At 42.9% G+C, this 26,138-nt stretch overlaps 1 protein-coding gene across 3 annotated transcripts in view; it reads right to left on the bottom strand.

Annotated features, from left to right (window-relative positions):
- BSG (basigin (Ok blood group)) overlaps positions 1–25,525 on the bottom strand; it is a 33,129-nt gene extending 7,604 nt beyond the window's left edge. For 2 of the 3 annotated variants that reach the window (XM_021008852.2, XM_021008853.2), the window contains exons 1-6: positions 25,291–25,525; positions 17,225–17,572; positions 15,541–15,697; positions 8,752–8,834; positions 2,194–2,333; positions 1,489–1,765 (exon numbers count right to left, since the gene is read on the bottom strand). In XM_021008852.2, the coding sequence (XP_020864511.1) occupies positions 1,489–1,765; positions 2,194–2,333; positions 8,752–8,834; positions 15,541–15,697; positions 17,225–17,572; positions 25,291–25,357 (1,072 nt within the window). In that variant the 5' untranslated portion in view covers positions 25,358–25,525. The remainder of the gene's footprint in view (positions 1–1,488; positions 1,766–2,193; positions 2,334–8,751; positions 8,835–15,540; positions 15,698–17,224; positions 17,573–25,290) is intronic. The other variant, XM_021008854.2, reaches the window with a different exon arrangement.
- Between the last annotated feature and the right edge of the window lie 613 nt (positions 25,526–26,138).

Genomic DNA, 26,138 nt, shown 5'->3' with positions numbered 1-26,138 from the left:
TGACCATGTAACACTGCTGAGTACTGAGCTCATACCTTTACTACAATTCCAAAGTCTTGTAATGATAAAAATGCTGAATATAATAGATCTAGGGGCAGCTAGATGGCTCCGTGAATACAGCACTGGCCTTGGAGTCAGGAGGACCTGAGTCCAAACCTGGCCTCAGACACATAACACTTCATTAGCTGTGCAACTTCGAGGAAGTCACTTAAACCCAATTTCCTCACCAAAAAACCATACAAAAAACCCCCCAAACTACAATCAAAAACAAGATAGATCTAAAGAGAAAAGCCTGAAGCATGCTAGAGACAACTGCATGTCTGGACATTTAAAAAGCTATAAATACATCCATGTATTGTCATCATCCTACTCATGAGGCCCCACCTTTGTCCAGAAAGATAGGAGAGGCTTTGTTAGAAGCTCTACTAAAATCTAGATATGCAGCATCTTTCACATTTCCCTGATATGTCAGTCTAGTAACCTTTAAAAAAAAAAAAGAAATTAAGTCCCTCTTGAGGTTATGAGGAAATGAGGCCAATTCCTCCTTGAGATCTAACATAATCCCCTTTGCTGCTACAATCTGGGCCTCTCCTATAAGGAGAGGGAAGGAACCTGGGATTTCTCACTCCTCACTGAGGCACCTGATCTCCAACGGACAACAAAGGAACTGAATCAGAGGATGACTGATTTACCCAAGTTCACAAAGTCAGGGACAAGACCCAGACTTGTAACCTTTTGTCCAAAGTTCTTTTCAACAGACTAGTATTTGCCAAAGCAGGGCCTGGGGCATTTAGAGTGTTTGGCTCGGGTCATGTATAAGCCCTCAGGGCTACGAAATATAACGAAGACAAAAGAACAGGGACCAGCAGTGAAAATACTTTTTGCAGAAGCTTGGGGACAAAACACTTTTAAAAATACATGCACAAGCTTTCAGCAAAGAAAATTCAGGGACAGAATTTAACGAGCAGCTTAAAAATCACATGCTGAGTACTGGTCAAAACCAGGAGCTTTAGAGAGCATCTAATTTTACAGGTGGGGAAAATGAGAGCCAGAGACAAAGGGGATTATGTCCAGTTATTCAGTGAATGAGAACCTAGGTCCCCTCTCCTGACTGCCTAGCTGCTGATCTTTCTACTACATCTCCCAAACCCCACATCCAACTGCTGTCTGTCTGCACTGCTCTTGTGGACAGCCTCTGCTTCAATTGCTCCCCACTGTCCAAGCTCCTTGAAGATAAGATTTTTTTTCAAGTGCCCACTACAGATAGACAGTAAGACAGATCTCTGCATCTATTATAGCATCCAAAATGAGAAGTCATTCAACATGTAGCTGCTGAATTGTTCTGGAGAAGAGACCTCTGAAAAGACTCAAGACTTAAGACTTCATTTTGTTTATGGAAGCTGCTGGTCTAGAGTATAGTACTCTACTAATTATTCCCTTGCCCTTCTCTTCCCACCTTGTACACTGACTGAAGAAGCCCCTCCTTACCTTCTGACAAATCATCAGGCTTTCTCCTCTTCTCATAGATGAAGATGATGGTGACCAGGACCAGCACCTCTGCCACAATGCCCAGGAAAGGCCAGAGTGCAGCCAGACGGCTGCGGACCTTCAGGGTGATGACAGCAGAATCAGAGCCCTCAGAGTTGGTGGCGTTGCAGATGTATTTTCCAGGATCCTTCTCCAAATCCGCGGCTTGAATCTGCAGTTCCGTTTTTTCAGGAGTCGATGTTATGAAGTACTTCCCATCAGTACCATTAATAATGGACTGTAAAGAAGGAGGAAGTAGTCATCAAAGAGAGAACGGTAACTTAGAGGCCAGCATTCCCAAGAGGCATCATGGCACAATGGAAAGAGAAGTCAGAGTTCTGAAGTCACAGAGCTTGGCTTCCAATTTTGGCTCTGCCACTTACTTTCCAGCTATGAGATCTTAGGTTAGTCGAAGCTTTTCTGGGCCACAGACTCCTCACCAGAATCGTAAGAGGTAAAAGGAGACCTCTCCAGTCCTTTCCAAATCTTAATCTACACTATTCTAATCCCACCTATATTAACCAGCTGATCCTCTGCTCTCTCATTTGTAAAATGGAGAAAAATCTGTGATCCTAATACCTGCCCTGACTACGTGGAAGGCCTTTGTAGACTGCAAAGCCCCACAGAGATTATAAGTAATTCACAGACACCCAGTGTGATACTTACTATAGTATTTTCAGGCTCATGTTGTTTGTACCAATTCCACTGTTGGATAGAGGGATATGAATGACTCTTACACGTGAGTATTATCATGTCTCCCTCATTGCCATGTTCCGACTTCTTGTTAATCAAAATCTTTGGGGGACCTAAAAGGAGGAGAAAGTGTGAGATTAAAAATGCAATTATTCAGTGCACAAACTGAGGCCTCCAAATCTGTCAGCAGTGACACCCTAGAGGCAGGACACCCACATCTCCTCCCAGCTCTGCCAGAAGCTAAGTGACTAGTTTCAGAATTCTCTCTCAGATTCTGCATCAAATTAATAGTAGAGCTCCTCCAGCAACCATGTTCTAAGAAGGGAGTGTGCAGGTTCCTCCCGCCTCGGGACAGGATGGATGCAATCCATCCTCCCTGCTCACCTACACGTTCACTCCAACTCCCATCCAGCCCACCACCTTGACCTGCCTCAGTGATCACTGTGCCAATTTCATTGCTGCTTTGGAATCAGCCTGCTTGACAAATATTGCTTTGTAACTTCAAACTTTAGTTTTTTTCCAGATAAACATACCATGCTGCTACAAGAGACGCTCTAGAACTCAAAATGACAGCCCCTTACCCTCAAGGGCATTCCCTGAACAGCCACACAAAACCACAAGGAAGACCACACGCTTTAACTGCCAAGCCTGATGCCAACATTGTCCGTAGTATTTGACCAGCTTTTCATCGCTGCTCAGTGAGCGTTTTGGCCCCTGTACACATCTATTGCTTTCCCGTTAATTAGCATCTTCTCAGGGCTCTCTGATTTCTTGAGGTATATTATTCTTGGTACATGCTCAAACTTTTCAACCAACGTTCCTCCCACTGCCTCGAGTCAGCAGAAAAGCCCGGTTCTGCTCAGAAGATGCCTCCTCCCTGTTGCTGAACATTCACTGTCTACCTCCTCAACTCACAGGGACAAGAAGGGGAGGCAGTCTGGATGCCTCACTCCTCCCTACCTTCCCAAATCACCTAACACCAGAAATGCCTTTCCTCTTTCAAGCTCCATTCACTCCATCTGCACCACCGTATCTTCATATCAACCTTGTGCTGCACATCTACTAATTTCCAGGTAACTTTTAAATGAATTTAGTGGTTCACCATTTCTGTCTCTTTCCCTTCATCCCTGGGCATTTCAATAATCATGCCAACAGCCCCTCTAGAAACCCGCTGTCACTTCTCCTACCCCAATGACCTCTATGTCACACAGACGTGGGCACACTTTGGACCTCACCATCCCTCAGAACTACACTACTTCCAAGAGTCAACGTATGGAGTAGGAGCTCGACGCTTGCTAACTGCTCCAATCTTCTCCCCCAGCACTGCTACCTAGGCTTCTATTGCTACTCTCACACTACATCCTTATCACAACCTTTCAGTCTGCATTTTCTTATCCCACTCCTCTGTTCTGGCTTCACTTGTTCCCATGTCTAGCTGCGATCACACGGTCTGCCACTTTGATGACTCACTGCTTACTACCCTAGGATCCTTTGCGACACTGACCTTTCAGCAATCCCGACAGGGGAACCCTTATTCTAATCACAAGAGTAATCCCTAACAGATTTCTCTAGTCTTATCGTATGGCTGCTGAGCATAAGTGCAAATATTAATCAAGTTTAATCAGATTCTTGGTATATAACCTTGGCTGGGCACTCACTGCTATTCAGTTCCACTGTACTCCTAATTCCTGATAGCAACTTTCCCAAGACTTCTTTTTTTTTTGCCAATAATTGCAACACTGTCTCCACACACTCATATATAGAGGTAGACAGTTATCTCTACAACTCACCTAAGACTAACTGGAGAGACCTATGCTCGATTCCATTCCCTCGATTCCTCCAGGACCTTGGTCAAGCACTTGTCCAACCATCACACACACCCACACACCCAACCCTGAACTTAACATTAAAAAATGAACACTGCCATACACAAAGTAGATCACAGCAAGAACTGTCTATGAAATCAGATGTCTCTATTCCATACTGCTTCCTTTTAAAAGACTATAATAAATACAACCTGTTACTTCCAAAACTGTGCTGCTTATCTGTTCCTCCTTCTGAATTCCTTTGTGCCCTTACAAATGTTTCAGTAGGGGCAGCTAGGTGGTGCAGTGGATAGAGCACCTGCCTTAGAGTTCAGAGGATCCAATTTCAAATCTGGCCTCAGATACATAACACTTACTAGCTGTGTGACTCTGGGTGAGTCACTTAACCCCAACTGCCACACACACACACAACACACACAAAAAGTTTCAGTGGCTTTCTGTTTTTGGCATCACAACTCTCCCCAGCCCCTACCAAAAAAAAAAAATTAAAAACGGGGGGGGGGGAAGCAACATGATCATTTGTGGTAAACAAGGACAGTGAGGCAGAAGAAACCCATACAGTGACCGTGTGCAAAAATGCCATCACCACCCTCCCCCACTTATGGGGGTAACTTCATCACAGATCCTGTGAAGAGATGATGGTTGTTTTGATCAGCGTTCTCAAGTCTTTCTTGTTTTTCTTTACAATGCTGGTGTCCCTGCATAAAGTTGTCCTCCTGATTCTGTTCACTTCACTCTGCACCTTTGTTACTTCTTATGGTGTAATAAGATTCCATTATATTCATAGACCACAATGTGTTCAGTCATTCCCCAACTGATGGGCATTCCCTTAGTTTCCATTTCTTTTTCCTTTTTACCTTTTAAGCTCCCTTCACAAAGCTGACATTTTACTTGCAACTCTTTTACCTGCAATCCCCTCCCCAGTATATAATCTTCTCTCAAACCCACCCTATCATATCCTACCAGTTTCTCTGCTAAGCTTAAAGTATTTCTATATTTTATAGTATAGTACAATATACTGTAATAGAATTATAGTACAGTATACTTCTTTGTGCCACATTCATACATGTTTAACTCCTTTGTCCAATTCAGATAAAAGATCCGTCACCTGCAAGGGCAGCCTGGTGGAGCAATAGATACAGCACCGGCCCTGGAGTCAGGAGGTCCTGAGTTCAAATGTGACACTTACTAGCTGTGTGACCCTGCACAAGTCCCTTAACCCCATTGCCTAGCCAAAACAAACAAACAAACAAAAGATTCATCATCTTCCCTTTACCCCCTCCCTTCATGTTTGTTTACTCTTCACACACCTGATTTTTCCTCCTTTCTATCTAGATCAGTATACTTCTTTTCCTCCCATCTTAAAACTTTCAGAACAGAACCAATCCATTCCCAGGCCCTCTATCTTATTTAACTCTATCAATACCCTTTAAAAACAATAGAGGTTTCAGGGGCAGGTAGGTGGCACAGTGGATAGAGCACCGGCCCTGAAGTCAGGAGGGCCTGAGTTCAAATTTGGCCTCAGACCAAACACTTGACACTTACTAGCTGTGTGACCCTGGGCAAGTCACTTAACCCCAACTGCCTAAAAAACAAAAACAAAACAAAAAACAATAGAGGTTTCTAAAGAAAGAGTTTGTGCCACATTATCTGAATTGGACTCTTTCATACAGCTTCTGCTCAAATAAATGCACCTTCCAGGTTTCTCTTGAGTAGTATGTCTCCATTTCAGACTTACTAGTCAGCTCTGTTCTTTTCATCAGGAATGCCCCCAAAGCATTAAATTTTTTAAAAATTAATTTAAAAATTCTTTAAATGGCTTTTAATGAAGGAGTAAAAGGTTTTCTTCCCCTGTAGGATTCTCAGCTGCATAAATTATTCTTGTTTGCAAGCCTGTATCTTTTGCCACCTTTAGAAACTTTGTATTCCAAGATTTCTTCTCATCTCTAATAGCTGCTTCCATGTTAGACTGATTGCAGTTCCTTGATACCGTGCTTGAATTCTTATAGTTGTTTGCAGCATTTTTTCTAAATGTGGAAACTCTGAATTTGGCTATGACATTCCTAGGAATTTTCATTTTAGGGTTCCTTTTAGGAGTGATTGGTTTGCCCTCCAACTCTAACAGATCTGGCTAATTTTCAGTTTATGATTTCTTGAAATACAGTATCCAGGCATTAAAAAAATTTTTAAGGGAGTCTAGCAATTCTCAAGTTATCTGTAGATTTATTTCCCAGATCAGACGTTTTTTATATCAGCTATCTTACATCTTCTACTGCTTCAGTCTTTTGATTTGTTCTAGCATTTCTCACTATCTCATGAAGTCATGATTTCTGGAAGTATCACTCAGGTAAGATTTACTATTTTCTGTTCTCAGCTATTTACTCTACTTCTAATTCTCTCCTCCAGAGCTTTTATTTTTTAAAACTCTTGCTTCATTTCTTCTAAGTATTCACGCAGCCCTGGGGGGAATTTCTTTTTCCTTTGAATCACTGCTTAAGGCTGTTGGGAAGTTCTTTCCTTCTAGGTTAGATTTTGGGGTATCTCTGGCTCTATTATAATTCTTTAGAATGGCCAGTATCTCCTGGCGTTTATGCTTATCTCCAGCCTTAATTCCTGAACTGAGCTTTGTGCCAGGGTCAGGCTGACCTTCTTGCTGTACTTTTCGGTGAATTGCTCAGCCCTACTTAGAACTGTCACCTGAGTTACTGAACTAAACTCCGCCTCCTGGGATTGGGCTCTTAATTGGCCTTTGAGGTTCAGGGAGTCCCAGTTCTGAGTGCTACAGTGACTGTACTGGTCACTGCCACTCTCAGTAGCTGACCTCTGAAGAGCTTCTGTAGGAAGGGGGAGTCCTCTGTCCTCCTACCTGTGGACACAGCCAGGCAGGATACATATATTTTTGTCTGCCTGTACTAGTGGTAGCTTTTCTGGAAATTCTCTTTCCTATACTCCAGGGCTTTTAGCTGACTTTTAATATAGTTCCAAGGTGGAAGAATTCACTAAGTTTTTTTCAGTGAATTTCTTGATGATTACGTAGTCCGGTGAGATTTCTGGGTTTTACTAGAGTAGGTGTATGTATTTTTAATTTTTTTGCCATTAATTTCTTCCCAACTACCAACATTTTTGTTTCCTACCTCCACCTTTCCTAACCTGTCCATCTGACATCTCTTCTCCTTTACCGCTAAATTTGAAAAAGTTTTCTAGACCAAAAGGCTCTATTTCCTCATTACCTAATTTCTCCTTAATCCTTTACCAAAATTGTCCCTCAGATCTTACATCTAGTGTTGGAAGGGATCTAACATTGAGTTTCTGCCGCCATCATTCTAAAACTATACTAAAATCACAATTTTTTTCATCCTTAGTCTCCGACCTATCCGCAGTTTTTAGAATAGTTAACTGCCTTCTCCTATTGGAAAGACTCTCCTCTCTCAGCACCAAAGACCACATTTCCTTTGCTTCCTTCTTTAATCACTCCTCCTTGGCCCCTCTTAAACCTTTAATGTGCGGTTTCCCTAAGGGTTTCTCCTTGGCCCATTTTTCCTTATACTTTTTACCTTGGCAATTTTATTTACTCCCACGGCTTCAATTACCTCTCTGCTGACGGCACTTGAATCTCACAAAAGATAATTCTGTTCTTTATGAGGTTATATAGGTAAAACAGTATCACAGAATGGCAAATGTACTTGTAATACACAATACCAAAAATGCCACAGACTTAATCCCTTTCTTGTTAATGGTTTTATAAAAACATATTTGACAGAATTAAAATAAATGGGAAAATAGAATTTACTTTACAGAAATCAGCTCTTCGATCAAGAAGGGCTTTACACATTGCTCTATATGTGTAATCATCTTACAACATCTTGCCAGTTTTTCTACCTGCTAAGGAAAGAATGCTACTGGACCTAGTTAAGTTAACCTCTTAACCTCTTTATCTGCAAACCAGTTCCCAGAGAATTCCCTCCTGTAGAATAGCATGCACAAGACAAGCTTACTTTAGTTTAATACGGCCAACAATAAATCCCTTTATTTCTTTTTTCTTTTTTTTTGATGAGGCAATTGGGGTTAAGTGACTTGCCCAGAGTCACACAGATAGTGAGTAAGTATTATGTGTCTGAGGTCGGATTTGAACTCAGGGCTAACTCCAGGGCCGGTGCTCTATCTACTGCGCCACCTAGCTGCCCCAGTCCCTTTATTTCTAAAATCATTTTTATTTACTAAGAATAAAATCTTGAGTTCCTACTCAGTTTTCTACAAGAAATGTTCACCACTGCATATAATGATTTTTCTAAAACTCTCCCAGTTTTTTCCTAGTTGCACAAATTTTCACATATGGTCTTCCTGAAGTCTTCTGAGGGTTTGACTTTATTTTCTTGGTATCAGGTCTAGGTAGGTTTAGGTTCAGTGTAAAAGTGGGCCCCAGCGGGCTGAACTAGCCTTTCAGTCTGAACCACACACGCTCAAGGACTACCCAAAAGGGCACTGAGTATGGACCCTACAAACATCAGGATACCAGTATTTATCTACTTGAAACACTTTCTGAAGAAATAACTTTCAGGAACCATATTTATTACATTCCCATAGGCTCCCTAATGACTTCTTCAAGATTCTCTCAATGCCTTAACCACCAGTAAATAAACATTTAGTTAATTAAAATTTACATATGGTTACTTTCTTTGGGCTATGGTCCAGTGATAGATGTTACCTTTTACTTGTACCTCAGCCTTTCCTGTAAGCTCTGGAAGAAAAACGCACTGATACTCCCCGGATCTATCATCTGACAAAACCCTGAAAGAGGAAACAGGTATAAGGTAAAGAGGGTGAAAACAACAACAAAAACAAAAAACCAGACAGCTGTAGTCAATTACAGCGGAACTCTAAGGACACAGACATTGAGAGTTTAGCTGGTCAGTACTGTTCCCGAGTATTAAAATTGGTACAAATTCCCCCATTTTTTAAAGGACTGAAAAAAGTTGAATCTATGTGGAACTCTAAAAAGAAAGCAAATTATAAGCCAAAAATATCACCCAGTTATGAGTCTCTCCTGTACTAATTCAGAATCCTCTAGGAAGATCTAGAAGATTCCCTCACTTCTCAAGGATTTCAAACTGTTCATGATTACAGGTTGCTCTTAATGCCCCTGCTTGCAGAAAAACCTGGTATTTCTGAGAACATGTTTCCCTCCCACCCAGACAGTCGACTAAAGAAACTCAGTCACACCAGGTAAGAAAAACAGCACAGCAGGAGCCAAAAGGTGTGGAGTTTGATCCCAGATCTCCCCAGGGACGTCCACACCTCAGTGCTTTCATCTGTAAGAGGCAATAGCTGCACTAGATCATCTCTAACAGCCCTTGGAGGGCCAGCATGATATGGCTATAGACTTCTACCACAGTAGAAACATGTACAGTACAGTGCATGCTCAACACCAACGCTCCTCGCCTTGGAGCACTGCAGTCAAGCGCGAGCTTGGAGTAACAGAGACCTTTTAAAATCCTGCCGCTGACATTCACCAAAACTCTATGCTGGGCACGGGGAAGACAAAGACAAAAATCAAACAATGTTTGCTCCCCAGGGCCTTTTATATTCTATCTGGGGGTGTGTTTTATATGTACAGGCAAATACCTCCAAATAAAAGTGGGCTTTTTTGGGTGGAGGGGGAAGGTGCCAGGAAAAGGAGATAGTACTCAAGCTGAGCCTTGAGGGAAGCCAGAGATTTGGTGAAGCGATGAAAAGTCACCATGTGGGGAACAGCGAGAAAGCTCATTCAGCTCGCTGACCTGGGCCTCAGTTCCTCCATCTGTAAAATGGCGACCACACCAGAAAGAGATCCTCTGGGATGCTACTGTACGTAAAATGTTTTGCCAACTTTGGAGTGCTATATCAACATCGGGTACTCTCCTGCTTTCCAATCGCTTCCCTTACGCTACAGGACGGAAAGCCAATAGGACATGCGCCTAATTAACTAGCCCTGTAAACTAAGAAAACTTTGTTCCATTCATTCCATGAAAGACCAATCTCTTACCATTACCTGGCATAGATAGGGAAGAATTAAAGAGTTATTTTTCTCTATGACCGTTCAAAAACTTTCCCGTTTAAATTCTGAGGGAAACTCATAATTTCTATTAGCGCATTTGACATGACAGAATTCAAGGTACTCGCTAGCTACCTTCAAAAATCTTCTGATTCTGTAATTCCAGGGCCCTTTACTGAAAGGGGGCTCAGTCTTCTGTGATCACAATAATTTCCTTGTTAATTCTACCAGATGGGTATGTTGCCCCCTTCCCAAAAGCCACTCAGCTGAGGAATTGAGGTCACTGGATGAAGGCCAGGTTATAAATACTTTAATCCTCATTTTGCCTCCCTGTTGCCATGGGAGGGGAGGGAGGAGAGGCAATGAGGCCCATCAACTCCTCTACACAAAGGGCATGATGCTTTGGCTCTGAACACCAGCTGGAATTGACGGTAATGAGAAGGGAAGCTTATTATGCTATTCTGATGGGCTAGTATTCCCTAGCTTTCACCATTCTACAAAATAGCTATTCACTTTTGGGAACGTTAACCATGAAAGGTTCAAATGGAAATACCGATTTCCTCAAAGAGTAGCACCGCCAAAATATTACAAGTCCCCCAAACGGAAAAAGTCCACACCACCAGCAAGATTCTGGTCTGAGACCTCCTACAATTTCCTCCACTACCAGAAACTAAAGCTCAAGAATTTGCTTTCAAGCTTTCTTTGGGCTGTCCCACTAATCCAAAATCCCTTTCTACATCAATCAATAACCAATTGTTAAGCATCTACTTTGTGCTAAGCACTGAGCTAAACATTAGAGATACGAAGACAAAAGTGAAAGAGTCCTTGCCCTCAGTGAGTTTACTTTCTCTAACAAGGGAGATAATCTGCACACATATAAAAAAATGTAAAATAGACACATGATTTTTGAAGGTGAGGGCCTCAGCAGCTAAAGAGATTAAGAAAAGTCTTAGAGGTGGAGGGAAGAAGAAGTGGAGGCTGTGAGTGCAAAGGCACAGAGAGGGATATGCAATAACAAGCATGAAGAACAGCAAGGCCAGTTTGATGGACCACAGAGTACATAAAGGGAAATAAGCCGTAAGAGACTGGGAAGGTAGATTGCAAAAGCCTCTAAATTTCAAACAAAATAGCTTATATTCTTCCTAGAGGTAAAAGGGAGCCCCTGAGCCTTTGAATTTTAGTGAACAAGGGAGAGGTATGGGCAGATCTTCACCTGAGGAAAGTTACTTGGCAACCATGTGAAAGATGGGTGGGAGAGGAGACTTGAGGCAGGAAGACTCATTAGGAGGCTAACTCAAACAGTCCAGGTAAAAGGTGACTAACCCATGATGTCAGCCATGAAAGTAGAGAGAAGGGGACTGAAAAAGATCCTGTGGAGGTAGAAAGATTTGGCAACTGAATGAATATGCACCATGAGTCGAGTGAGAGAAAGTAGTCAAGGATGAGACCAAGGTTGTGAACCTGGATGACTGATGGTGCCCTCAAGGGAAACAGGAAGTTCAGAATAGGATAGGATCAATGAAAAGATAATTAGTTCAGTTTGGGACAGGTTGAATTCAAGATGCTGATGGGACAACCAGTAAGAATTGTCAAGGCAGCTAGGTGGCACAGCAGATAAAGCACCAACCCTGAAGTCAGGAGGACCTGAGTTCAATTCCAGCCTCAGAGCAAACACTTGACACTTACTAGCTGTGTGACCCTGGGCAAGTCACTTAACCCCAATTGCCTTTAAAAAAAATTGTCCAATAGGTAGTTGGTAATGAGGAACAGAAACTCGGAATAGAGACTAGGCTTGGAAATAGAGTCATCTGTGTAGAAATGATAATTAAAACCCAGAGGAGTTAACAAGGTCAACTGCAAAGAGAGAAGAGGGCTCAGAACAGAACCTTAAACTATGCCCACAATTATATAGTGTGATACAGATGATAATCCAGCTAAGGATCCCAAGAACCTAGATCTAGAGCTGGAGCCAGAAGGGATTTCAGAGGCCATCTCGTCTAAAGCCTTCATTGGACAGGTAAGGAAACTGAGGCCAAAGAGGCTGTGACTTGCCCAAGGTCACACAGGTGGGAGTACAAAGTATCAAAGGTGACATTTGAATCCAGGACCTCTGGCTTCAGAACCAGTGTGTTTTCCATTGTATTGCCGTGTCCTAAAAGGGAACTGAAAGGGAACAGTCAGGTATGAGAACAGAGAGAGACCAACATCATAAAAACCCACAGAAGTGGAAGAATCCAGGAAGAGTACAGTCAGGAGTGTCAAATGCTGCAGAGGCCCTAGGACTCGGCCACTAAAGAGCTCACTGGTCACTTCAGACAAGGGAAGGTCAGTTGAGTGATAAGGCTGGAGGTCAGTTTGATTTGCAGAGGGTTTAGAAGAGGAAGCTGAGGCACAGTACAGACATAAGAGGAGAGATGTAGGATGACAGCCAAAGGGGATGGAAAAGTCAGATAAAGATATTTTTTAAGGATGAAAGAGACCTAGGCAGACAGTGAAAAATGTCTGCCTCCCTGTTTACTGGAGAAGACAGAAATGGAAGGGATTAAGGTGCACATAAGAAGGTTCGCCTCAGTGAAGAGATGAGGGACCTCATAAGAGACCACACTAAAGAAGGATGATATCCAGAGTTTATGAGAAAAGGAGAGAAGAGGAAACTCATGGCAAATTGCTTATCTTTTCTCAGTAAAGTTAAAAGGCAAGGCCCTTAGCTAGAAGGAACAGCAAGAGGGCACTCAGCAGGCAACTAACTATATGACAAGCTGTGTTAAAACCCACATTTCTTAGCATCTTAGAAAAGACATGTGGACACATGAGGCTCACATCTCTCCAGGTAATTAAAAGTAAATCGACCCATGGTAAAGCTCTAGAATTATACTGATAAAGAAGCTGGAATATGGAAGGAATGTTAAACCATATTCTATATGAGGGACAGTTAAAGAAACCAGGCATATTTAACACATAAATGAGCACACCTGGGAGAACACATTTGTGGTCTTCAAACATCCAGAGGGATGATCAAGGGAAAAACTTGTTCTACACAACTAGAGAAACCAGGATAGGGACAAAGGCAGAGGGGAGTTTCATTGGGAAAGAGAACTGACCAAATAAAATAGGAAGAACAGACTACTGAAAGAGTGACCTCACCAATACTGAAGTAGTCTAGCAAAGACTGGACAAGAACCACCTATAAAAGTGACTCTTACCTGAGGCAGAAGACTAATTGGATCAGATGACCTCTGAGGATACTGAGGGAGCTTACTATACTAACCACTGACTTTCAGCAATGAGTAACTGATTCTCTGTCCCAATTTTAAAATAGGAAGCAGGGCCAGGATACAGAATCTCAGATGGAAGGGACTTCGTAAGCCCAATTCCTATTGGCACCAGAGCAAGAATCTACTCTATACCACACTCAATAACGAGTCATGCCACCTCTACTTGAAGACCTCTGGGAGAGTGAGACCACTGCGTCCTGAGGCAAACGATTCTTCTGTATAGCTGGAACTGATTTGCTTCTTTGCAGTTTCTGCCCATTGTTGCTAGCTCAAACAAGTCTAATCTCTTTGCTGTAACACAGCCCTCCAAATACCTGAAAACAACTCTCAGGTCAACCCCAAGTCTTTTTCTTTTCTAGGTTAAATATGCCCAATTCCTTCAACCAGCCTTCATATGGTATGATCTCTAGACCCTTCATCATCTTGGTAACTCTTGCAACTTACCAAAGTCCTCTTAAAATGGTGCTGCCAAGAATGAATACAACATTCCAGCTGTAGTCTGTCTTCAGCATAGTGGGATCATTTGTTTCCTTGCCAGGGATATGATGACTGTCATGTAGCCTAAAAATACAGCCTTTTTGATCTCCATTATCATACTACCAACTCCCTGAAGTTGCAGTCAGTTCACTTAAAAACCTTCAGATCTTTTCCCGGACAAACTGTGGTCCAGCCACATCTACCCTATCTGATATTCAACTATCAAAAACACAAAAACAACTCTTTACTAGATTTGAAACAATTCCTATTACATTTCATTATACTCAACTCCAAATTCTACCACATGAGTTCTTAACCTTTTTTTTTGGACAGCCTAGTAAACCCTCTTCCTGATATTCGTAACTGAAGAAAATGCTCAATTTCAGTTAGAGGTTAGCGAAAACAAACATGTCACCCCCCATTAAATTTACTTTAAATCTATCTACAAATTCCTTAAAAGGTCCAATGACCCCCAAGTAAAGAACCCCCATCATCAATCTTTTGGAATCCCCATTCATACTCCTAGCTTTCTGTCATTACAAATTTGATAAGCACATCATCTACACCTTTATCCAAATCACTGATAGTTAGTCATGACTCCTGGCCCATGTTACTCAAGCAGACATCTAACTACTAATAAATCTTCTTCAGGTCCACCAATTCAACTAGCTCTCATTTTACTTCACTACATTATTGGTTAGCTTACGTCTCTACCCCGTCCACAAGAATAGCAGGACCGCTAAGCCCTTTGTTCAAACCTAAATAACTCAGATCTACACAGCGGCTAGAAAGAGGAAGGGATAGAATCTGGTCTCAGATACTTGCTAGCTATGTGACCTTGGGCAAGTCACTTAACATATCTCTATCCCCATACACACACTTTGCAAACCTTAAAAGTACATGATTATAATTAATAATGCTACTCTGATCGTGGCAAAAATAGAAATGGAGGTCCATCTGGCACCACCTTTTCTTGACGAAGTCATACCAGCTCCTTGTAAAGACAATGCTACCTCCTTTCAAGGAGCACAGCATTCAGATCTCTGTGTTTCAAATGGACACTGTTCAAGTCAATCAATGTCAATCCTTTCTAAAATCCTCCTCATGTGGCCTACTCAGGGAATTCTGGGCTCTTTTTTATATATAGTTTATGATCTGGCTGAAGTTTTATTATATCCACATAAAATAAAACTTGTATGCCTTTTCATGTCTTCAGGCTCTGAACCCCTGAGCTAAAGAGCAGAAACTCTCGTCAAACCTTGACTCTTCTTCAGTGTCTAAGAGTGCTTGCATCTAATGGATGCTTATTAAAAACTGATCAAAAATTGCTCAAGGTTTGAAAAGAGTAGGCAGGGTGGCTTAAGCTTATCTGTTAAAACAAGACACTGGCTTTTCCAAGTATGGATTTGGTTGAGGGGCTGGTGTTACTGTGCTTCTGGAAAACAAGAAATTCCCTAGTTCCCTGCCTCCCAATCGCAATTCATTTCCTCACTCAACAGCCTCAACGCCCACCCAGCCACACATTCCTCCTTACCTTAGTACATATGATGGATGGTGAATTTAGAGGGCTTAGGGATAGGTATTTTGGAGGGCTTTAAAGATATTCATTAAAAATTTAAAAAAAAATCCTGCTGTAGCCCTTGTGACATCTGAAAAAAAATAACAGAGAAATACTACTTCTGTAACAAGATTAATTTTAAGAAAAACCTACTCATATTCTGTGACCGTACTATCCGACGTATCCTCTTTCAACACCTTGCCACCCTTCAGCCAACGATGACCCTGAATTTGAGTTGAAGCTTGACTCAATCTACAGGTCAGGAGTGTTCTATGGCCAGAAACATCTATAGCCGTCAAAACAGTGCTTCCTACATTTTTACAAAAGAAAAAGACAAAGTTAGTAAAAAAAAAATTTAACAAAAGGATTGGGGGAAAACCATCATCTAGTCAAATTCAGATTTTTTAAAATTTCTCTCTACTTTCTTTCTTACCTTCTTATCCCCCACTAATTTTTTATAGTTTTCTGCTTTATGGGGGTAGAGGGAAGAATGGACATTGTTGAAGCCTAGAGACCAAAGTATTGAGTAGAGTCTATATTAAAAAGCTATTTTTTACACAGGCAGGTGGCACTCCTAGCCATTTTCTTAATAGGCATATTCTCAAGGAAAAGTTAACTGATTTTAATCCCAAAATAAATTTGAGTCCTTTCTGCAGGAAGAAACTTTACCTCTAATAAACAAATACATGCTTGTTAGCAGTAGGTTAATAGTTATACATTCATAACTTTATTTTCATGTTAGCCTCAGAAACCTTTAAAATTAGGCTGAAAATGGGCTTCAGCTTCCTCCACATCTGTAAAATGATAGTGACACCAGCTGTTAGAAGTGCCTCAAAGGATTATGTTTATCAAATTAAGTATATATAAAGCACTTCACAAACCTTGAAGCATTAAATCGATATCAGTTTTAATTATTACTAATTATTACTTTTAAGGAATAAAGAAAAAAAATTTTTCAAAATATCCCCAAAGAGCCAAAATTCTCCCCACAAATAACTACCATAACATACACATGTCTACCCTCCTATTATGCCCAGGTCACCCTGGTACCCCCCAACGAACTGTTCATACAGGGCTGAAAAATGTTCTTTGTTTTGGCCACCTAGGCACAGCTCCACTATACTGCGCAGCTGGGTTTGCATTATCAGCCAGGGACCATTTTAAATCATTTGGCTGCAACAGCTTTGAATATTAAAAAGCTGTCTTAGGAAATCAAATATAATTCAAAGAGTACAGTGTTCCCAAAGCAGTAACCTATTTTTAGAGTAGATCCAATATTGGGAAAACCCTCCTACTTCAAAAACTTAGACTTTCAGCTCTGTATGCAAGGTTGGTTCACGACACCAATAACTATGATCTACTTGTGTAACATAGAAATGGCCATTTCAAAAACGGTTGTATCATCTCGAAAAAGGTAGGATTCCTCTGAATGCAAGGCAGAGTACTCATAGAAGAAAAAACAGAAGGACTAGTTTGCTGGGTAATAGTTAAAACAGAGCCCTTAAACAGAATCAAGACTCTGAAATCTGCAAACACAGAACAGGACAACTTGAGCATGGAACAGTTCTAGGCCTTTGGAATCCAGCACAAGATGGTCAGAGAGCATTTTATGTCAAAGTCACACAACCCTTTTTGAGCAGGGCCTCAGTGGTAAAGGAATGAGAGGGAGACTCACAGAAGGAAAGTTTCTCAGGTCTACAAAGCCAAAGCAGGGAAGTGAGGAGGGACAATGGGCTTTCAGAAAGCCACAAGGCACAGGTGGGAGGTGGTGCACTGCAAACTTCAGACATCCAAAGAAATGTGGAGTCTGGTCAAGTGCTTCAGCCCAGCCACTCACGTTCGATGACAATTACGTTTGCTTGGGAACGAACCCACTTGATTTTGGGACTCTTCGACAAGTGGTTGCGGTCAGGGTCGTTGCTGGCCCGACACTCATACGTGCCAGAGTCGCTGACTGTGAGGTTAGAGATGAAGACAGTACTGGTAGAATGCTCATTGTAGGTGGCATGGATTCTGATGCGGTCCTGCCGAGCACCATCCCACAGCTGGGAGTAGGTCTCATTAGGTTCGTTTCCTTCAAACCACCACTGGATCTCTGGGATGGGGCTGCCAATTGCCTCACAGTGTAATTCCACACTGTCCTCCACCAATTTCTTTTTGGATAGTGGTGATTTTATAAAGCCAGCTATGAGTTGGAGAGGTATTAGTGCAGATGTTAGTTTAAAAGTAAAAAAAAGAAACCAAATATAAACCTAAGAAAGCATTAGCTTTCTTCTCTAAAGCCAGTTCCCCACACTAACGATGGCAAAGGAATGGTATTTCCCATGCTTCAAAAGTATCTGGAAATTCCCTGGCCTGGTAGAACACCTGCATCCCTGTCCTTAATTCTCATAAATTATGAGTGGATGAACCGGAGGATTAACATAGTCTCCATTTTTAAAAAAAATTGTTTTGTAGGCAGTAGTCACTCTTTCTAAAAAGCAGTGCGACAGAAGAAAGGGCAGTGGACGGAGAACCCAGAAGAGCTGGGTCTGAGTCCCAGTTTTTCACTTCCTAGCTGTGGGACTTTAGGTTAGTCACTTTGCTCCTGAGGCTTAGTTCTTCATCTTTAAAATGAGAGCTCTAGCTGTCCTGCCTACCTCACAGACAGATGAAGGATCAACAACTTCTACATGGCATATCATAATCTCAAAACAGGCTAGAAACACGGACTACCACCATCATTTTGGTTGCACACAAGCATTTTTGCTTCTTAGTTATCCACTATTTCGATATCCAAAAGTTGCTTACTATTTAGAAAATCCAGCTGAATCAAGTGTTGCTACATTTTATAAATGAAGAATAAATCTGAGTGAGCCTTCTCACAAAGTGACAAAGATTCTCAAGAACAGGATACAATGCAAACAATAGAAGGGAACTAGGGAACATACTTTTGAAGAAGTTTCTGTGAATAACATAGTTTAGAAAGGCAAATGACAACAAACATTAAAAAGCAGCAGCTTGTCTTTATTACTGCAGTTGCTGTATGTTTGCATCTATCCACCGGTGAAGTGTGGGTTGCGGGGTAGAGGAGGAAAGAAAAAAACAGAGGATAGGAGGGAAAGTGTGGAAGTTCAGAACAGAAGTTCTTAGTTTCACAAACTATCAAACTAGATTTCAGAAAACACCATATAAGGCAAACATTACCTACGGTCACTAGTATCTCTAATTATGTCAGCTCCTCGCAGGTACTAAAAAAGATCCAGGTTTCTTCTTGCAATCACAATTGCAACAAATAAATGTTTCCTACTGTCCAAAACGCAGCTTACAAGTAAAGAAAGCTCAAGTAGTCAAATCTTTCTAAACCAATCTTTTTTTTTTTGCTGAAGGTAACAAAATCCAGAAAAGATAAAGAACTCTTTCTTTGAAATAGAAAACCTAGCGAAGCTAAAGCACAAAATACACACTTGGTACCTGGCCAGGTGTAGTAATTCACATCAATCCAACAGCCATTAATAGATGTTCCAATTAAGTACTGGACAAAAACATCAAGCTTTGCTGTCCTCCTAAGCCAGCCCACCACCAGCCCCTGCTGAGAGCACAGGATTTGCTAAAGGTCGTGTGGTCACTTATTTGTAAAGACAAAGCCAGAACCCTAAGCAGTCTAGGGCCTGTCAGCAACACAATGACTGACCAACATGTTCTCTTTTAAGGGGCCTGGACACCCAGGAACCCATCTGGAAACAGCAGCTGACATTAATTCGGAAGCCAAAAGAATTTCTGAATCCTTAAAGAGTTGGTTGGGCCTGAGAATTTCTAATGGTGCCACTAAAACAAAACAATCATCTCACCTCATTTCAACTCAAACATCTCAGAAGGAACTAAAATTTTCATAAATTGCAAAATCAATAGTGTATATGCATGTAGTGTTCCAAGTCCCATCCAGGAAGTACAGCCCTACAGGCTAATGGCAGCATACCAGGAATTCTAAAATGCAAAGCTACTGTTCATCAGAGGGACTGAGCTATTATAACCTTTGTGTAACAGCTGACAAGGCTGAAGAGATCTATGCTCTCAGAGGGAGCCATTCATTGTCTGGGCTAAGCATAAACGTGGCTCTTAAGCTCATTTTCCTTTTCTTTTATTCCTTCCAAAGAATGCAGCCTCTAGCTACAAAACTGGATGAATCCTGACTGCGCCATAGACGCATGTCTGATTATGGATTTTATAGCTCCATGGGAAGGGGAGGCAAAAAGTGGAATAGCTTCAAGAAGCCAAATGTTAAGCCGGTATTCAGTTCAATTAAATAAACAGTAAATAACTACTACATGCAGTACACTCTGTTTGCCTCTCAGAATACAATAAAGATGAATAAAATATGGTCTCTTCCTTCTGAGCTAACAGGAAATAAGTAGGATACTAAATAGAATGTGATAAATCAAAACGGGATCAAAGCTACATGTTACAGGATAACTGAGGAGGAAGGGATCATTTTCAGCTTGGGGTGCAGCATGGAAAAAGGAGGAGGAAGTAAGGGAAGCTTCACTGAGGAGGTAGCACTAGAACTGGGCCTTAATAATGCTAAGGCTTCAGGATTTCAACGTGTGATCTGTTGGTGGTGGTGGTTTATGAAGAGGCTGGAGAGGAAAGCTAAGGAAAGCAAGTCATCTGTTCCAGGCCTGGGGTACAGTAAGATGAACAAAGGAATACGAATCAGAGGGCAATGGAATGAGATCAAGGTATGGCAAGTCGTCCAGTTGAGCGTGTGTGAAGGGGAACTGAGAAGACTAGAAAGGTAACGTGCAGCAGAATCATCAGAGGACTTCAGTGATACTCCATCTCACATACATACAGGGAAGCCGGACCAAACACTTCTATTGGTGGGAAAAGGTCTGGTAGCATATATAAGCTACATTCTGCAAAGTGAATACTCAAAGGTTTAAGAGAATCAAGCCTTTAAACCTCTCACAGATTTCATTCCAAATGAACAGAGAGACTCTGTGACAGTCTCTATGGAGCAGCCAGCACCTGTTAGCAGATTAATACTAGTCTGGTTCTCAACCATTTAATAACAGCTGGCATTTATATAGTGCCTACTATGTGCCAGGCACTGAGCTAAGCACTTTACAATTATTATCTCATCCTGGCCTCACAACAACCCTGGGAGGTAGGTGCTATTATGACCTCCATTTTACAATTGAGAAAAATGAGGCAAATAGGTGAAGTGACTTGCCCAAGGTCACACAAGCCAGTCAGTGCCGGAGGTCATATCTGAACTCTTTCTTCCTGTCTCCAAACCCAGCACTGGATTATCTATTGCACTACCAGCTGCCTAGTTTTGCCTTGGTCCAAAAAAGGACCTGAGCTACTTTTGTGCAAGCTTTGGAAAGTAAACTAAATACCAGAAACTGAAAAGCAACTGGATGTGGCCCTGTGAAGAAACAATGTAACGTTTCATTCACAACAGAGAATGCTGGGCTGCTTCCTGCGTCCAAGCTGCTTTTTAACTCCACCGTTTTGTAGTATCTCATCCTCTCCCTTCTCTCCTCTGACACTATCACTTGGTGCTGGCCTTTGTCACCTCACACCTGGACTACTGCACTAGCCTGCTGGCTGGCCTGGCTGCCTCAAGCATCTCCCCATTCTAGTCCAGCTCTCCCTCAACCACCAAAATGATCTTCCTAAATAAAATGCAGGTCCGACCATGTCACCCCCTATTCACAAAAGTCCAATGGCTCCCTATCACCTACAGAATCAAATAAAATCCCCTGGCTTTTAAAGCCTACTTAACCTGGCCCCTTCTTACCTTACACCTTATCCTCCACACCCACCCACCACCACCTCCTCCTCCTAATCTACAATCCAGTGACGACAGCAGCCTCCTTGCTATTCCTGGAACAAGACGCTCCACCTCCACACTCTGGGGGTTTTCACTGGCTGTCTCCATGCTGGGAAAGCTCTTCCTCCTCATCTACCTCCTTCAAAGGGATGCTGTGAGGATCAAATGAGATGGTATTTGTAAAACACTTAGCAAAGTGCCTGGCCCATACTTAACCACTGCATATTCCTTCCCCACCATTTCTATTCCTCATCTCAGCCTCCTGCTTCTTTCACATCTTAGCTAAAATCCCACCTTCTGCAAGAGGCCTTTCCAGGTCTCCATTAATTTGAGTATCTTCTCTCTGAGATCACCCCCAAGTCGTTTGCATGCTGTCTCCCCAATCAGACAGGGAGCTCCTCGAGGGCAGGCACTGTTTTTTGCCTTGCCTTTCTTCATCTCTCTAGCTAAAGTTAGCACAGTGCCAGGCACATGGTAGGTGCTTAACAAATGCTTTGAACTAATACAGTCCTGGGTTCTAACCCTAGCTCTTTCACTAACTCATCATATGACCTTTGGCAAGTCATAAAAACTCCCAGCTTACATTTTCTCATCTATAAAATGAGGGAGATATGTTTATCATCAACTAAATAAAACTCACTTTTACTGAGATATTATGCAAAGTACATATGAAAATTTGAGAAATCTGCAGAAGTATTGCACACCATTTATCACTATTTAGCAAGAATTTACAGTGATCCAAGCCTGGCTTTACAGGTGCCCTGAAGCAACAAATCACTGCCAACAACTCAAATAGTATATACAGCTGCAGCCTGGATAATGTGAACAGAGTACAAAGGGTATAAAGCTCCCCAGCAACTAGAAGCACCAGGAATGTGTAAAATTTCTTTCCAAAATCAGTCTAAAAGTTAAAACTCTACTACAGCCAGTTGATTCTCTACCCTAAGGAAACCACATGACCTGAAAGAGTCCTAAGTAAAGTCACCTTCATCTAAAAACAGACACTACCTGCTCCAGGGGAAGAGAGAACCCAGAGAGCTTGGACTGTAACCAAAGTTTAACTGAGATAGCCTACAACAGGTGGTGGGAACAAGCCAACCTCTACATCCTCTGCTACTTTGTAGCACACACTCTGCAGCTTTCAGATACAATACTTTGGCTCCTTCCTAGATAACCTGCTAAATTATCTATACTAATGGAGACAGATGTGAGGATAAAAGAAGCTTTAAAAATAACATATTTAACAACCCCATTCTGGCCCTCTCCCCATAAGCTCCCACAGCAGAAAGGAATGTGAGACACCAAACCATGTGGAAGAATCTGGCTGCCAAAGCCAAGAGAACAGCCAGCAAGGGGGTCTAACTGGTCAAAATGACATCTGAGATTCCCTCTAGATTTTTATTCTAGAAGTTCTTTGTAGATAATGGGGATAATTCACATAAAGAAAACGAGGAGTTGACTACATTCCAAGATTAGGGCAAGAAAAACAAAAAAATGCCAAGATTGATAATCTGGGTCAAGAAATTTTCTTCTTTGGTATCTCAGCTATTGCAAGAAAAATCAAACTGATTCAAGTTATCTGACCACAGCAAGGGAGCACCCTAAAGCAGCTCTCCTTCCCCACCCCCCACAAAAAAATTAAGTGGACTAAATTTCAATTTTCCCTGAGGTGAGGAAGGGAATAGAAAGCAGATGAACCAATTCACAGGGAGCAAAATATCCTAATGGAATAATAATTTTTTTGCTCTTTCCTGAATGTGCAACCAAACTGTCTGACTACGGCACAAAACATGAGTCATTCAAAGAGACTAAAGAAATAGGAAATATTTACAGTAGCTTTTGGTAGTGGCAAAAAGCTGGAAATTCAGAGGTGGCCATCAACTGGGGAATGGCTGAACAAATTATAGTGTGTTCATGTAATAGCATACTGCTATGCTGTGAGAAATGAAGAGACAGTTTTGGAAAAACTGGCGAAGAAGACTTATCTGAAATGATGTAGAGTGAAGCAAGAAGAACCAGGAGAACTAATACTATATTATATAACATCATTATCATACCTAAGAAAACCTTGAAAGATTTAAGAACTCTATTCAAGACAATGATTAACCATGACTGCAGAGAACCGATCATGAAGAATGTTACCCACCTCCTGACAGAGAGATGATAGACTGATATGCAGAATGAGACACATTTTTGAACATGGACAATATAAAAATTTGTTTTGCTTGACTATGCTCATGTTACAAGGTTATAAAACTTTTTTTTCCTTGAAGAGATGGGGGAGATAAATGCTTGATAACTGAAAAAATAAAATTTAATTGAAAACAAACCCATGTGGCAAAAATAACACAACCTAAAGAAAAGTTAAAAGTGAATTAATTCAGTACACGAGCAAAAGTTCTATCATGCGAAAGATTTTCTTTGTTCCCAGGGCTACAATACAAAAGAGAATAAAGGTTCAACCTTTTTGTTGATCTCATCTTGGTTCACAAGTGTCCAGTGCAGGGAGCACTGAAATAGTTTTTTAATTACGATAAGGAGAAAAGGAGTTGAGCGAAAAAATAATTAGAAACACAGTAATAATTAGAATATTAAATTTAAAAGAGTTAGAAACACAGAAATTACAGCATAGTGTTGCGGTAAGCACATTTAAGCGGAAGGCAGAAATTTTCCAGTCCCAACATTTACTAGCTATATGACCTTGAACAAATCACTCTCCATCTTCAGATTCAGTTTTCTTCACCCGTAAAATAGGGACAGTAATACTGACAATTCACAGTTGTAGAAAAAGGGCTTCATGAAAAACCCTCAAGGGCTATACAGCTATAATCCAAATCTATCTCTTCCATGTGGGCACACAACACATGTATGTTATTATTAGCCATCATTCATGATAAAATAAATTATGTCCTTCAACTTCAGAGGGGAAAAATATCTTACAACGAAGCCTATCTCACCTTTTTCAAAACTCTTCCCCTAGTGAATGGCAGCCAAGCTGAATTTCTAACCAGAATTTAGAATAATAAGCCCACAAGTCCATTGTAGCTAAAATTTTTGTTTCCATATTCCTTAATCTAGAACCAAACATAGGAAGGGAAAGATATTTATTTTCTTCCTTTACACGAATATTTACCACCACATGTAACATGTCGGACAGAGAGCTCTGGCCTAAACAGCACAAATGGACCCCAGACTTGAGTTGCTAAGCGGGATGTGAGTCGGAGATCCTTCCCTAAGAGTTTTCCCAACTTTACCTAAACCCCAAATGCCCCCACCCAGGGGAGGCCCCAAGCCCTCCCCCATTCCTCTAGACAGAGGAACACTCTTCTCCATTTCCATCCTCACACCCCACCAGCCAGGCCCCAGGCAAAATCCTCCCCCTCAGCCCCCCCACGAGGCTCCTTCCCCTCAGGTTCCTAACCTTTCCCGCCTCAGATGCCTCCTCCACACACTGCGCCCCTAATCTGCAGCCCCCTCCTCATCCCCCAGGTCCCTAGCTCTTCCCGGCCATGGCCTCAACTCGCCCCACCTACCCAGGTACCCCGCCTCGGGGCCTAGTCTTCCCCATCTGTCCCCAATTCGGTGGGCCCTTCACTCCCAAGCTGTCCTAGTCTGCGCTCCTTCCCTCCCTCCAAGACTCCCCTGGAGCCTCAGGCCCCCAGCCCACGACCCCCCCATCTCTTGGGCCTCAGGTCTCCAGCCTGCACCCCTCGCCCCAGCGTCCCTTGAACCTCAGGCTCCCCAGTGTGCACCCCTCCCCCGCCAGGAGCATCCAAGCTTCAGCTGGACCCACGTCCCTCCCTCCAGGACCCCTGGAGCCTCAGGCCCCCAGCCTGCACCTCTCCCCCCCGGACCCTCTGGAGCCTCAGACCCGCCAGCCCGCGATCCTCCCCCCCAATCCTCGGAACCTCAGTCCTCCAGCCTGCACTCCTCCCGCGGGGCCTCCAGAGCCTCAGTTCCTCAGGCCGCATCCCTCACCCCGAGCCCTAGCTGCCCCCACCCTGGGCCCACCTTGGGTCCCCGCAACCCCCAACGGTCCCCGAGCCCGGGCCGCGGGGGCCTCCCGCGACCCAGACCCCACTCACCGGTTCCGGAGGCGGGCCGAGCGCAGAGCAGCACGGCCGCCAGCAGCCACAGCAGCGAGGGCCCCATGTCGCGGCGTCGGTGTCCCGAGCTCTTCGAGCAGCCGGCCCACGCCTTCGTTCGCTAACTCGCTCGGTCACTCGACCTCGCTAGGGCTCGGGCCGCCGCTATAAGAGCCCGCGGCAGAGAGGCGCGGGGGCGCACGCGCGGAACGTGGTGACGGAAGGAAATGAGGGGGCGCCGCCCGGGAACGCGGACGCAGTCGGGCTCGCGTCCGTAGCCCCTCCCCCCGCACGAGGGCCTCCGCACGCGCCGGGCCTCTGACAACCAATCACTTTCCAGCCCAGGCCCAGGACTCCAGAGACCGGGCGGGGCCGGTGGGAAGGGGCGAGAGGGAAGCTTGTCACGTGGCAGAGTCCCCGCCCACGAGCGGGGCCGGGAGGCGTACACCTTGTAGGTCAGATGATGTGCGCTTGTGCACGCTTCCGGCGTCCTACAAAATAAACTGAAGTGACATTCAGTTATTTCACCTTCGTTTTCTTTGTAAAGCCCCTCAGATCTCACCTCTGAATCGGAGATCTAGAGAAGAATTTAAAGGTCATCTGGTTCAAAGCCCTCATTTTGCAGATGAGGAAACTGAGGCGTGGGGAGGGTGAATAAGTAGCCCAAGGTCACATAGCTAGTGAGTGGCAAGGTTAGGCTTCGAACCCAGGACCCCTGTCTCCAAATCCTGCCCTTTCTATCCACAGCGCTCACCCGTGACTTAGTCTTTGCATTCCCGTAGCTTGGCACCCTATCTTTCCACTTGTTGCTCAGTCGTGGGGACTCTTCGTGACACCGTGGACCATAA

Source organism: Phascolarctos cinereus, unplaced genomic scaffold (genome assembly GCF_003287225.1).
Source record: "Phascolarctos cinereus isolate Bilbo 61053 unplaced genomic scaffold, phaCin_HiC Scaffold_4;HRSCAF=312, whole genome shotgun sequence".
Lineage (NCBI taxonomy): Eukaryota > Metazoa > Chordata > Mammalia > Diprotodontia > Phascolarctidae > Phascolarctos > Phascolarctos cinereus.
The sequence above is the reverse complement of the archived record's forward strand: the minus strand, read 5'-3'. Positions and strand labels throughout refer to the sequence as shown.